The sequence below is a fragment of the Nomascus leucogenys genome, chromosome 18, assembly GCF_006542625.1.
Source record: "Nomascus leucogenys isolate Asia chromosome 18, Asia_NLE_v1, whole genome shotgun sequence".
Classification (NCBI taxonomy): Eukaryota; Metazoa; Chordata; class Mammalia; order Primates; family Hylobatidae; genus Nomascus; species Nomascus leucogenys.
The window spans coordinates 6,251,138-6,263,793 of NC_044398.1; the positions used below are offsets into that span (position 1 = coordinate 6,251,138).

The following is a 12,656-nucleotide window of genomic DNA, read 5'->3' on the forward strand; positions in this document are numbered from 1 at the left end:
ATATGAAATGTAAACACTTTCCACCAAACGCTAGGAGTAAGAATCTGTTCCCAACCAAAATAATGTTTTTTTGTGTGTGTCCCTGTTTGCCTGGGACTGAGGCATTCTTGGGATATTGGACTTTCAGCAAAGTCCCTGGCAAAGGCAAGCCTCACTTTGTCCCCAAGTTCCTCCTCAGTCCTATTAAAACAAATAAAAAATTAATACATCCAATCTGGCAACCTCTATCTGGACAATGCTCATCCTATTAATGATCTGTTTAAAAATCTTTAATGGTACCCTGCATTCTAAAAATAAATACAAAATCTAAGGGCGTTCAAAGTCTACCTAGTCTTATTTCCTATTTGCACCTACCCATGTTCCAATCTGCAGCATAACTAGACAGTCTTTTGTTACTGAAACATTTTATTTGTTGTGTGTTATCCTCTTCATCTGAAATACTCTATTATTTCCCCCATTTAAATCCTAATTTGTTTCTTCAAACTTCACCATCATCATAAAATATTTCCTTATTTCTCCTAAACCAAATTAGTTCCTTAATTTCTCCCTCTTCTGAATTCTCACAGCATTTCATTTACGTGGCTCTCATGACAATCTCCACATTCTATCCAGCATTACATTTATATATCTCTGTATCTCCCACACTGAACTGCAACCTCCTTGGGACACTGTTTTATTCACTTATGTATCCCTAGAACATGCATCACAGTACCCATGCAGTGGAAAACCAAACGCTTGATAAAAGATAAGAGTTGTCATACAAAAACAGCTTCTGTATCCCTTCCAGAAAGTATTTGTCAAGCCAACTGAGAAAAATAACTCAGTTCCATTGCATTTTCCCTCCGCTCTTTCTTTTATGCAGCTTTTACGTAAATAAATTTCCTTTGCTACGGGATTCAATACTTTTCATATACCCTACATAACTGAACTGAAATTCAAGATAAAAGAACATAGACACAGTTGCACATCATAATTCTTAAGTGGCTAGTCTGCTTTCTCAAGCTATCAAATGGTTTTCTTAACTAAACATACAAGTCTACTGATTTTGTCACTCTTACCTTCTAATTTAGCTAGAAGACTTGATTCAGTTTTATTCTTCAGGGTTATTGAATCAGAACTCTTTTCATCTGACACCGGAGGTTCCTTGAAATGACTATTTTGAACAGACTACATGAAAAAGAAAATCAAATAAAGTCCCACAAATAGTAGTACTACTAATTTGTCTTACTGTTTAATATACTAAAGTCTTATCTATATATAGATTGCTCATAAAATTTTCTATTATAATTACATGTAGACTCACCCCCGGCAAAGGTTAACTGCCTGAATTATTAATTAGAGAAACGGGAAGGGTCATAACCATAAATCTGGCCAATTTGCTTTCAGTGGATGTATTAATCAATTGCTAAAATATATTTCACTTAAAGATGGAAAGGGTTAGAAAGTTTGAATTCAACATAGAGTATGCCTCATGACAAGAAAAAAGATTTAAGTATTTTGTTACTGTGATGGCTATTTTATCACCAAAAATAATAGTCAAAATTAATAACTGTATAACTTAAGACAGTTGTTACTCTAAATCCAGAGAGCAGTCTTTTTGACACAATTATGTACTGTTCTCTAGGACAGCCAGGATTAGAAAAAATTAATACTTAAAGCATAGATCATGAAAGAGGGAGGCATTACAAAGAACATAAAATTGAAAAGACACCATGATGCCAGGGGTTTAACTCAATTATAATAATAGTATAACCACTAAAAATCACAGCATACCAGGAACTAAAATTATTTTAAGTCCACACAAAGTTGCTGTGCCATGTCAGGAGGTCAGTATTGATTATTTACGTCCTCATCTCTGCCCTAACTCAATTTACTCTCTCATTTTTTTTTCTAAGATGTCTTACCAGAATCATATGATTAAACATAACAAAAAACAAAACTTGGGGGCAACAGCTCCCCCAGTCACGTATTCCCAAACCCAGGCCAACTATCTGCTTAAATACATGCATAATAAATATTACTTCATGATTCTCTTAAGAGATTGTTGATCCTTGTTCTACCACCTTAATCTTGGAGAAACAGTCTAGGACTTCTGCACCAACTTCCCACTGGTACTCCCACACCTCTTGGGGTATGAGGAACGCTGTTGGAGATATATGAACTATTTATAAACCCTTTCCCCAGAAAAAGCTCCATGAATCCTGATCCTCCCAGATCAGGAACCCTTGCTTTATATAATGATATAGAATTAAAATACCTTTAAATTTCTCAATTCACAGGAATCATTTCCACTTGGTTTAGATCCGGGCACAACCAAATCTCGGCATTCTGATCTAGAGGTTTGTCTTTTACCCGTGAAACAAAATAATTTTAATATTAAATTTGAAAAAAAAATTTTTCAATGTATTTTTTTTATCTTAAGTTGGATTTTTAATAATAGACATACCTTTTATTGAAAAAATCTCTTAAAAAGACATTTTTTAAAGTGACATAATTCCAATACAAAGGTGACTTAGCTAACAAAGTTACCTGCTGGGCAATGACAAAAGTGAGAGAGATAGGTGATCGCCTACTTCTTCATTATCTAATCAGTAACAATTGGAGTTAGGGTTAGACTGTGGGAAAGGCAAAGTACGTAGATGAAACTACATTTCCAATTACAAATAGCTAAAGGATAAGAACCAGGGTATAGCACTTCTGTGGACCTCCTGTCTATCAATAATAAGAACCAAGAAAATGGCTGGAGGTTTTCTGTTTTTGTTTTTAATTTTCTGGAGTGGGAGAAAGTCTCCTTTATTCTTGAGCTCGGTATTTGAAATAGAGATGAACAAGATGAAATCATAGTGATAAGACTTTAAAGCTTAACCTTGACAATCAAAATGTTCTTTTAATGTCAATATTTAGTCAAGTCTAAATATAATAGAAATGTAATTATAAAAGATGCTAACTAAAAATAATCGTTGTATTTCTAAAGTTTATTTGCAAAATGATTCTCCGGACTGTAAGGTGCCTTTTCCAATATAAATATTATAAATGTTGGTCAGAATTAAGAATAGGCCAAAATAACTCTCCTTTAGCTGAGCTAGATGCTACATTCCCATTTCTTAACAGGGAATAAATATGCAAATTGAGGGAACGGAAACACACTGGATGTGATGAACAGTATTTCATCTGTACCTAACCTGCCCCACTTCTTGAAGCCCTAGACTCTGAAGCAAAAGAATAATCATCTTTCCCACTGACAGCGATTCTCCCCTTGAACTATCTGTTCCCAGACCTCCTTCTACCCGTTATGGAGACTCTCAAACAAAACAGGAAGAGATTCTTAGCAGACAGCCTACCCATAAGTGAGAAATCCTCAAATATCAGTCTTTTCAGCTTAATGTTGACTTAATATTTTTTCCTTTTAAAGTTCCTTTAATGAATATTTTTAATGAGAGAAAAAGGAAAACAAAGCTATTTTCCCCACTCATTCCTTTGTTCCTGACAACATTTAGAGACTCAGTATCTTCTAAAACTGAATAAAAATTTATTCATAATTACTATTACTCAGTAAAAGACTTTAAGACCATTCTGCCATCAGTCTTCACATATGGACAACAAATTTTAAAAATTAAAACTCAACATACCTTTTTATAAAACAAGGTACAACTGAATCATCTGTCTTCACATCACAATCTGGGCTATCTAGACGGTTAACTGGGACTCTTCCAAACGGGCATGACTAAAAATATTTTGAAAGATTAAATAACCAACTAGGAAATGAAGACTATCACCACCTTAATCAAGCACATTGAAAGTAACTTACCTGCTTAGTTTTGTTAGTTTGTTTCAATGAATTCCGATAACCTATTTCTGCATCTTGTGGTGGCATGTTCTCTCTAAACAGAAAGAAAATACCCCCAATTTTTCAAAGAATAATATGAATATGTATTTCTACTCTACTGCTAAACATTATCACACAAATGAAAACATGTATGTGGATACATGTAATTACATTAAAAAACACAGATGTACTTACATAGAAGATGAACATTTAAAAACTGTTTCCGTTTCCTTACCCATATAAAAACCTGGCTTTAGTAGTCTGTCCTCTGGAATCGCAACTGTTGTTCCTATTCTGTAAATGCCCAAGTGAACTGGAAAATGATTCTTGGGCAGTTAATACCGTAGATGCTGTAAAAATTTTGAAACTATGATTAAATTTATGAGAAATAAGAAAAGTACAAAAAAGTAATCTTACAAATAAAAATATTTTAAAAGTCAATTCATAGCAAATACTTGTCCCCAAGTAAGATATGCAGACATGAAGATGTTACCAAGATGTTACTTCTCTAACTACTTCTTCAAATTCTCTTATATTATATAACTGTTTCCCCAGGGTAAAAGCACATTCTCTACTTCCAAAAGCAAAAAAAAAAAAACAAAAAAAACAAATTCTCTTGCTTAGGGTTGTTTTTCATGTGTTAATGAAAGTTTAGTTAGCAAAAAAGACAAATTTGCACAGGGTTGTAAAGACTTCTTTACTTCTCAAAGTCTTAACCTCCTTTACAATTTAATCTTAGATTTTAACCATTCTACATAAATAATATTTTTCTATAAAATATTATCCTGAGTCTTTATTTGAAGTACTACCTACCACAGAAAAGTATTAGTATACATTAATAGTTACCTGATAAATTCTTCTTTTCCTCCTCTGAAAGCAGCTGCTTTTTTTGAAGGTTCAAATTCCGTAGGGCAATTTCCAGCATTTCTAGTGGTACTGCTCCACGTTCTACAGCTTTTTGAAGAAGTTGTTTACTTTTTTTGACATTACCTAACAAAGCAAAAGATAATTGTCATTTTTAGGCAGTAATCTTTATCCACCACCCAGACCACCCAGATACGTATTCATCAGGACCTAGAAAAAAAAAAAATCAAAAAGACTTAAGCAAAAATATTTATTCCAAGGCTCATGTACTTTATTTCATAGGCAAGTAAGCAATCTCTCACTTCTTATGCAGATAATCAACTCTCTTCTGATAACAATGCATACCAAATAGTTTCCTTGCAATATGTAGCTGACATAATTGTGCATTAGTTTATCACCACTGTCCACTTTCAGAAGTAACAGAAGTGTAACAAAGCAGTTACCAAGACGGGACAGCAAAGGCCAATCACAACAGTTAGAAACAGGAGGGTGTTCTAGATGTTACGAAAGTGCCAAGAGCATCAGTCTCTTACAACATGCTGTAATAAGTATCATACATAATGACATTTAGTTAAGGGAAGGATGACATCTTTTGTTAAAGAGCATCTTCCGTCAAAAGGATTTTCAGGGAAAAACATAATAAATACAGATTAATCTTTAGCTATTACACTCAGCGTATAGCTGAATACCAGCCTGAAAAGAACGCAGAATAACTGAGGAATGATCATAATTACCTTTCTGAGTATGGACAGATTACCAAACAAATTGGTAAACTTACCCCTAGCATTTGACTTATAAATATTAAATGTATACATCACATATCTTACAGAATATTATCAACATTTATGGGAGCCATTGAGCTACGCTATGCACTTGGCACTGAGGGTATAAAAATGCTTAAGAGATGATCTCTAGCTTCTGGTAGTTTATAAATTTTTAGAAATATCTTTGTTAGTGGTTAAGTCTACATTTATTGAGTAGCGGTAGAACTTCATGTATTGTGTATTTTAGCACAACAAAAGAGAGAAAGGCTTAGATTAGAATTAAGATGCTTAATTAATCAAAGAGCTTAGTATTGAGATCAGAGATTTCTTTAAGAATCTGGTGAAAACTGAAATGTCCTCCATCCCTATAAAAATAAACACACACCAGACTGTGCATAGGATTTCAGGGATGTTGCATTATTTCCTGACAGCCAAGCCATCAACTGTGCTCAGAATAATCATAATTTGACCACACTGCATTACTGTGCAATGCATTTGACCACACTGCATCACTGTGCATTACTACCACATTGCAGATAAAGTGGTGCAGATAAAGTTCGTCTTTTTTACAGATAACTCAATTTAAGAGTTTCAATATTTATGTGTTCTAAACATGTAAAATTTATGGTTGTTATTGAAGAGTCCACAATACCTCAAGAAATTTTCAAGTAGAATGGAGAGAAAGAAGCCTTGCCAAATTTTCTCTAACAAGTGAGGAGGAATCCATTTTTCTAAAGAAGAAAGGGATAGTAGTTCTAAAAAGTAACCTGATAGAGCGAAGGACATATTGGAGAAGACAATTACTAGGACTCAGAAATCATCTGAATGGGTAAAAATTCAGGGTTCTCAAATCATTTCTGAGTCATATAATTCTTTTCTCCAGCCTCAATCCTGGGGAATACTCTCCAGTGACCAATCCCTGCTATGGAAACCATCATGGGGATTCTTCCAATAGTGTTAATATGTTTATCGCTGGCAGTAAATTGGATCACAGTTGTAGCAGAAACAAGGCAGTGGGAGAATGGAAACAGCTGGCCAGCGGGCAGACTGAGGGTATATCCAAAGGCTCCAGAAAATGAGAAAAGACTAAGGAATGGCCAGGTTAAAAATGTCTTAGGAAGAGATCGTCTTGTTCCTACCCAAAAAAATCCAGACTATGAAGAACCAAGTGAGCAAGAAACAGTTTCTACAGCAGTTTACTTTTTTTATTTTAAAGAACTACCAATTAACGCTACACACACACACACACACACACACACACACACACACACACACATATAGTTTACTTGACCACCAAGTTACATAGCTACACTTTAATGTACATTTTGGTGCTATGAAACCATAGCGTAAGAAAAGTTTATGTAAGCTCTAGATATTTAAGCTAGAGCTTAAATATCTGATATCCTGTTTCCTACAAATACTCAGTGAAACAGCTACTGTCCTTTAGATGTTTCCTGAATCTAACTAGTAGCACGTACACAATGTTCATGCTCATTTCCCTGGACTACTCTTTATACATGGAAAAGCCAGTATAACAGATATTCTCTACATTTACGTTTAGGTGGCATTTTCCCCCCATATTCTCATGTGATCAAGTTTAATGCCTTTTGCCTCAAATTTCCACTTCATATATATGATTTAATATTAGGATGTAAGTTGTAATAAGTTATCCTTTATTTAAAATTTGAATTTGACATTTTCAGATTACCTTGTGAAAGTTCAAATTGTGCAAAAGATATATGAACAAAGGCAAATTTCTTGCAGTTTGCTCTGGTCATTTGAAAGTAGTCACGTGCATCATCTGGGTCTTGAATACTGTAATAAAAGATTTGAGTCAAAATTTAAGAAAAAGAACATAGCTACTTAAACTTGATAATGCTTCATTCAATTTTCCAAAAGACATGGGATATTGCTTTTTTCTGTGGATAAAATTAAATACTAGTAAGTTATTTTAAAAAAATCTTTTTAGGCAGTTTAAAATAAGTAAACTGTTGTGGAAACGTGCATAGAAAAGAGTTTATGTTAGTCTCTTGTTAACTATAAGCAAAAGCATTTGGTAAAAAAATATTAATTTTCTCACAATACTGACATGTTTTTATTTTCTCTCTTTGCAATGTAGTTACATATTATGTAACATAGTTAAACATAGTTAAAATGCTAATACTTACGCTTTTAATTCAGCAAATCTCACTTGAATTCTAGCAAAACTCTCATTTTGGCCATATTTATCTGGGGGAAGGGCTTCAATTGCTTGACTGTAACGACCAATCAACTTATTTAAAAGAGCATCACTTAGCGGAACACTGTTTCTCTCTAGTTTGAGCAACAAACTCAACCAGTCCTCTGGGCTGTTTGCCATCATCATAATTTGGTTAACAGTTCCCGAGTTATCTAAATAAGGGGAACAAAATATATCACAAGAAAAGACATAAAACAAATGCCAAATTGCATTTTTCCTTCAAAATATAGTCAAGCATTTGTACTCTCAGTATCAATGTACATAAAGTCCTTGTAATACTTTTTAAAATTGTAAAAGTTCATATAACTAACTTATTTATCGTATATTTGTCTTTTATGAAGGTATACTTTATCCAAAAGCTATATATTTTGAAGGAAAGAAAAAATTTGAAAATAAGTGAGTTTTTTTGTAAGTAGCCTTTAAAAATTGTATGTAGTTTAAGAAAATTTTATGCTGTTGCAGGATAACTATAATTTTAGCATCCTACCTATCCATAGAAAACTAAATCTCTCCCAATACCACCTGTACTAATTAACTTAGAAAATTCTCCCATCAATGATTTATTCATTAAACTTACTGCTCCAGTCCTAACATAACCTTCTTTACAACCTTACCCATTCAACATTATCTCTGTATACCTCTTACTTACTTGTAAAACCAAACCAGCTTTACAAAAAATAAACAAATGATATAATCATCTTATTCTCTCCAAGTAACCTGTATTTCTCCTAGAGGCCCTGATAATTTCTTGGTCCAACAAACTCATAGCTATCATGGTCTAGACCTTTGGAATTTATAGGACCTCTCGTGACTGTCAGGTTTCTCTCTGTGGAACCCCAACCAACAGAAACAGCAAGAATAACCTTCAGACAAAATGTTCACACTGTAATGTACTTTTTACTTTCTTGAGTGTTAGTTTTTTAAAAAGATAACTTGAATGTCAGTCTTCTGTTCAGGATATTTTGGTTATTACTGAGCAATATTAAATTCAGATTTCCAGAGAAGCTATCATTCCTTCTATTAACTTCAGTCACTTTCAACAAAGCCTACATCTTTACTTTTAAAAATAAAATTTGTTTCTACTTTCTACTAAAATATAGTGCATGCATAACTTTGCTTTGTCGTTTTAAATTTACTTTGGTCTGACCTTAATTTTTCTATTTTTATCTCCTATTCCTTTCCTAAGAAATTAGTCTGTGAAATGTCTAAAAAACACACATTGCCATCTGTGGCTTTGCAGATGCATTCCTCATGCCTGAGTACCCTATTCTTCCTCTAATCAACAAATAAAACATTTGTGTTTTATCATCCTGGTATTCCTATGATGCCCAGCATGCATTACAATGTAGCATAGTGAATATATAAATTCTCATCTAGAAAGAAACTATGGTTTTAAGCATCTTTGAATCTTCCTCAATACTTAAAATACTCAATTGCCTTGATGTACAACCCTTGTTAGTGTGACATAATTAAGTACAATTATACTCTATTAAGATTTTGCTTAACAGTAAACCTATCATTTTCTAGGTTTTTTTCAAAGTGTACACAGTCAGCCACCATGATTAGATCACAGGTTCTTCCATTTATTTTCAATTCCTCATCTATTTAATGGTTAGTATACATGTAACAAAATTATCCAAAGATCACCATTCAAATGACCAACCATTTGAAATACAGTAAAGAATCAGGCTTCTGAGCTAATACTTTTAGAAGAGCTAGAGTATTAAACTCTGGGCATTTTCACCCATTAATCATTGTTCAATAAATGTTTAAGTGCCTACCTACTATGTGCCAGACACCATTCAAAGTTCTGTGGATAGAACAGATAAAAACCCTGCCTTCATGTAGCCTGCATTCCAGTGGAGGAGAAAGACAATAAACACATGAGTAAATTATAAATAAAGTGATTAGTACTATTTCTTTACCTTAGAGGATATCCAACTAACAGTTACTAACTTAAAAGAAAAGAAAAACTCACCTGTAGTATCAGCAGAAATTTTATTCAAGCTTAGTTCATCAGTAAGGTCTTCATTTTTAAACTTATTTTTAATGTCTCTCACTTTGTTCATTATGGAATCAATTGTCAATTCTCTGCCACTTAAATCCTCGGACTCCATTTCTAAGAAAAAAACTGAACTAGTCATAATTCCTACTTTAACTAGCATCAAAGAAAAAAATGCATTCGCTTTTTAGAACCCAGACGACTAAAGCATTCGTTTCGTGAACACATCTAAATGCAGCTATTACTAGGCTAGTATTAATGGAGGTAAGTGCACAACAACAAGGTACAACATCTTTGTAATTTATTCAGCAAGGTTTCATAGGCTAAGTATACTTTTTTCCCCAATATAACATCAATGACGTCACACTCTAGAAATCTGCAAATTTACTGTCACTTAAAAAAATAGGATGGAGTGTTTGCTTGGATTCTGGTAGCGACATACACATAAAGATTGCTTGGATTCTGGTAGTGACATAGACATAAGGGATTCGTTTGGCAATGGGAATAACAATTCCTTTATTCGCTTGCTTTACTTGAGTAAATCTTCACAGTGCATGTGCTTTCAAAGCAGAATATGAACATGATGGGGCTTTACTGATAATTAGGAAATCCGCAGGTTTATTCTTGTGCATATCTAACAGAATCATGATTTGCTACCTTAATCTAACACTAAGAAACTACTGTACTGGTACTGAGCACTTGCTTATCTGCATGGTGGTGGTGTTTGTTCAATAAAGTGTCTGCAGTCTTATTGTTAATCGTATCTTTGTGACTCTCAAACACCAATTCAGTGTCACTGATAACAATGCTGCCCCGTCTTCAGGCTTAACAATGAAAAAAAGTCATAAAGTTGCAGCAAGGTATCACTCCACCCCTTAAGTCAGGTTTGAAAGGTAACTGTCAGACCACGGCCACCCCCTTTTTTCCCAGTTCTAACCCGCAAAACAAGAGAGACTGTCCTTTGGAAAACGATCTTGTGCGCAGGTACCCCACCACCCTTTCTTTCCAGCGTCTGCCACACCCACTTCTTACTTCAACAAAACCTCCCGCATCAACCCACCGGCCCGACGCGCTGAGGCAGCGAGATATCCCCTCCCCCTCCAGCTCATTTAGCCGCGTCGCATACCTGGCTTCGAGCTGCCCCAACCTCGCCCCACCCCTCACCGACCAGCGCTGACAATGAGCCCCTACACCGGCTGCGGCCGTTCCTCAGTGCGCCGGTGAGACCGAACTTACCTACAGAAAGCGACGCTGGGGAAATGAAAAGATGGAACCCAAACTCCTTTCCGCAAACACGTTTGAATTTCCCCGTCGCTATCACTGTGGTCTCCTATTGGTCAATGCTAGCCACGTAGAGCGTCAGTCGTGATTGGTTCGTGTGCGACGGGGCCGCCCCTCCTCCTGCGTCAGGCGGGGCCCGCCCCGGAAGAGCCCGCGGCCCCGACCCCACCCGTGCGGCGCCTGGGGTGGTAGGGTGCTGGCGCTTTGCAGGCGTTCCCCGGACACCAGTGGGCGGGCTTTCCTGCTTTTTCCAGTTTAACCAGGCCGAATTTTTGCCTGGGAGGTAGCCACGGCCGGGCAAACCTACCCGGCGAGAGGAATATAGGGGCGGGGACGGCTGCTCCCAGCATCAGGACCTAAAAGATGCACCTTGGGCCTGCCCTTTGCTGACCCCACCGCCACCCTTCTCCTTCGTTTCCCGCGGTCCTCACAGCCTGGCTTAGAGAGGAGGTGGCAAGAAAGGATCTTTCACTGAGCTACGTTCAGCCCTGCCGCCAGCTCAAGAATTTCAGTGCTTTTTATCCTTGAGCTTCCGCTTATGCCCTTCCATTATCCTTAAATGACTCCTTGCTCTGTCTTCAAGTCAAGACCCTCCCCCTTGTCAAAATTCTGCGCAGAACTCAAGCGCCCGTCATGATTGCCCTGCCTGAAGTCGCCTTATCGGCCCCCCTCCCTCCAAGCCTGCCCCACTTAAGGGCTCAGGTGTCCTCAGGGGTAAAAACATCTCCGTAGTAATCTTCGCGGGTGCGAGGCTCTGCCGCTAAGTGGCTTTGTGGTCCGGGGCAACGGTTACTCCTCGTCTGCAAAACTAAAAGGGATGTGTCTGTTGTGCCAGCATTATGACATATATTCTGTGGTAGGACGGGTTGGTTTTGTGTATGTATAGGAAACTAACTGCAGCTGTCACTTGTTAACTCCAAAGCTGTCCTTAGAACCCTCACATTCCCAACTCTGGATAGCCACCCAGCTAGCATGAGAGCCCTTGGCAATCACTTAATGTATCTTTCTGTGTCAGCTAGCTAGTATTTCTGCTTCAGCAGAGCAAAATGACTTGCTATACCATGGTTGGCTAACCACTTACCTTTGCACCATTGCATCTAATGCTGCTTTTGCCTGGAAAGAGTTTATTATTCCTCCAGTTCTTGTTGATCTGTTTGCGGCCTGATCTCAAAGCTTGCATTTTCCTGAAAATATTGTTGCTGGATGACCTAACCCTAATACTTCTTTCCGTACTTTCGTTTGGTAGTCTCCTTCAGTCTTCTGTCTTTAAATACTATCTATATGTTGATGGCTCCCAAATGTGTATCACTAGCTGAGCTCTCCTCCACTCCATGCTCAGATATCCACTGCCTACTTATTAACATCTTCACTTACATGTCTCATATGCATCTTGAACTCAAAATGTCCAAAACCAAGCCCCTGCTCTTCCTACCCAAACCTGTTTCTTTTACAAAATCTATAAAAGACAAATTCATTGTCCTAAATTTTTTAGCCCCAAAACCTTTGTGTCATCCCTGATCCCTTATCTAATTCATAAACAGATTGAGTCAGGGCTAGCACAAGAGATTCCTGGACTCCTACCAGTTCTCCCCACCTCCACTGCCACCACTTTAGTCCAAGGCACCTTCATCACTTACCTGATGTTACCTGCAGTAGCCTCCTGGCTGGTCTCCCTGCTTC

General features: G+C 36.7%; 1 protein-coding gene across 2 annotated transcripts in view; it reads right to left on the bottom strand.

The window, feature by feature from the left end:
* The window catches only part of TTK (TTK protein kinase), a 39,190-nt gene extending 27,694 nt beyond the window's left edge, over nt 1–11,496 (bottom strand). The window contains exons 1-10 of one of the 2 annotated variants that reach the window (XM_030798623.1): nt 10,932–11,496; nt 9,672–9,824; nt 7,623–7,845; nt 7,163–7,269; nt 4,673–4,816; nt 4,062–4,176; nt 3,809–3,881; nt 3,630–3,724; nt 2,258–2,345; nt 1,059–1,167 (exon numbers count right to left, since the gene is read on the bottom strand). In XM_030798623.1, the coding sequence (XP_030654483.1) occupies nt 1,059–1,167; nt 2,258–2,345; nt 3,630–3,724; nt 3,809–3,881; nt 4,062–4,176; nt 4,673–4,816; nt 7,163–7,269; nt 7,623–7,845; nt 9,672–9,810 (1,093 nt within the window). In that variant the 5' untranslated portion in view covers nt 9,811–9,824; nt 10,932–11,496. The remainder of the gene's footprint in view (nt 1–1,058; nt 1,168–2,257; nt 2,346–3,629; nt 3,725–3,808; nt 3,882–4,061; nt 4,177–4,672; nt 4,817–7,162; nt 7,270–7,622; nt 7,846–9,671; nt 9,825–10,931) is intronic. The other variant, XM_030798622.1, reaches the window with a different exon arrangement.
* Between the last annotated feature and the right edge of the window lie 1,160 nt (nt 11,497–12,656).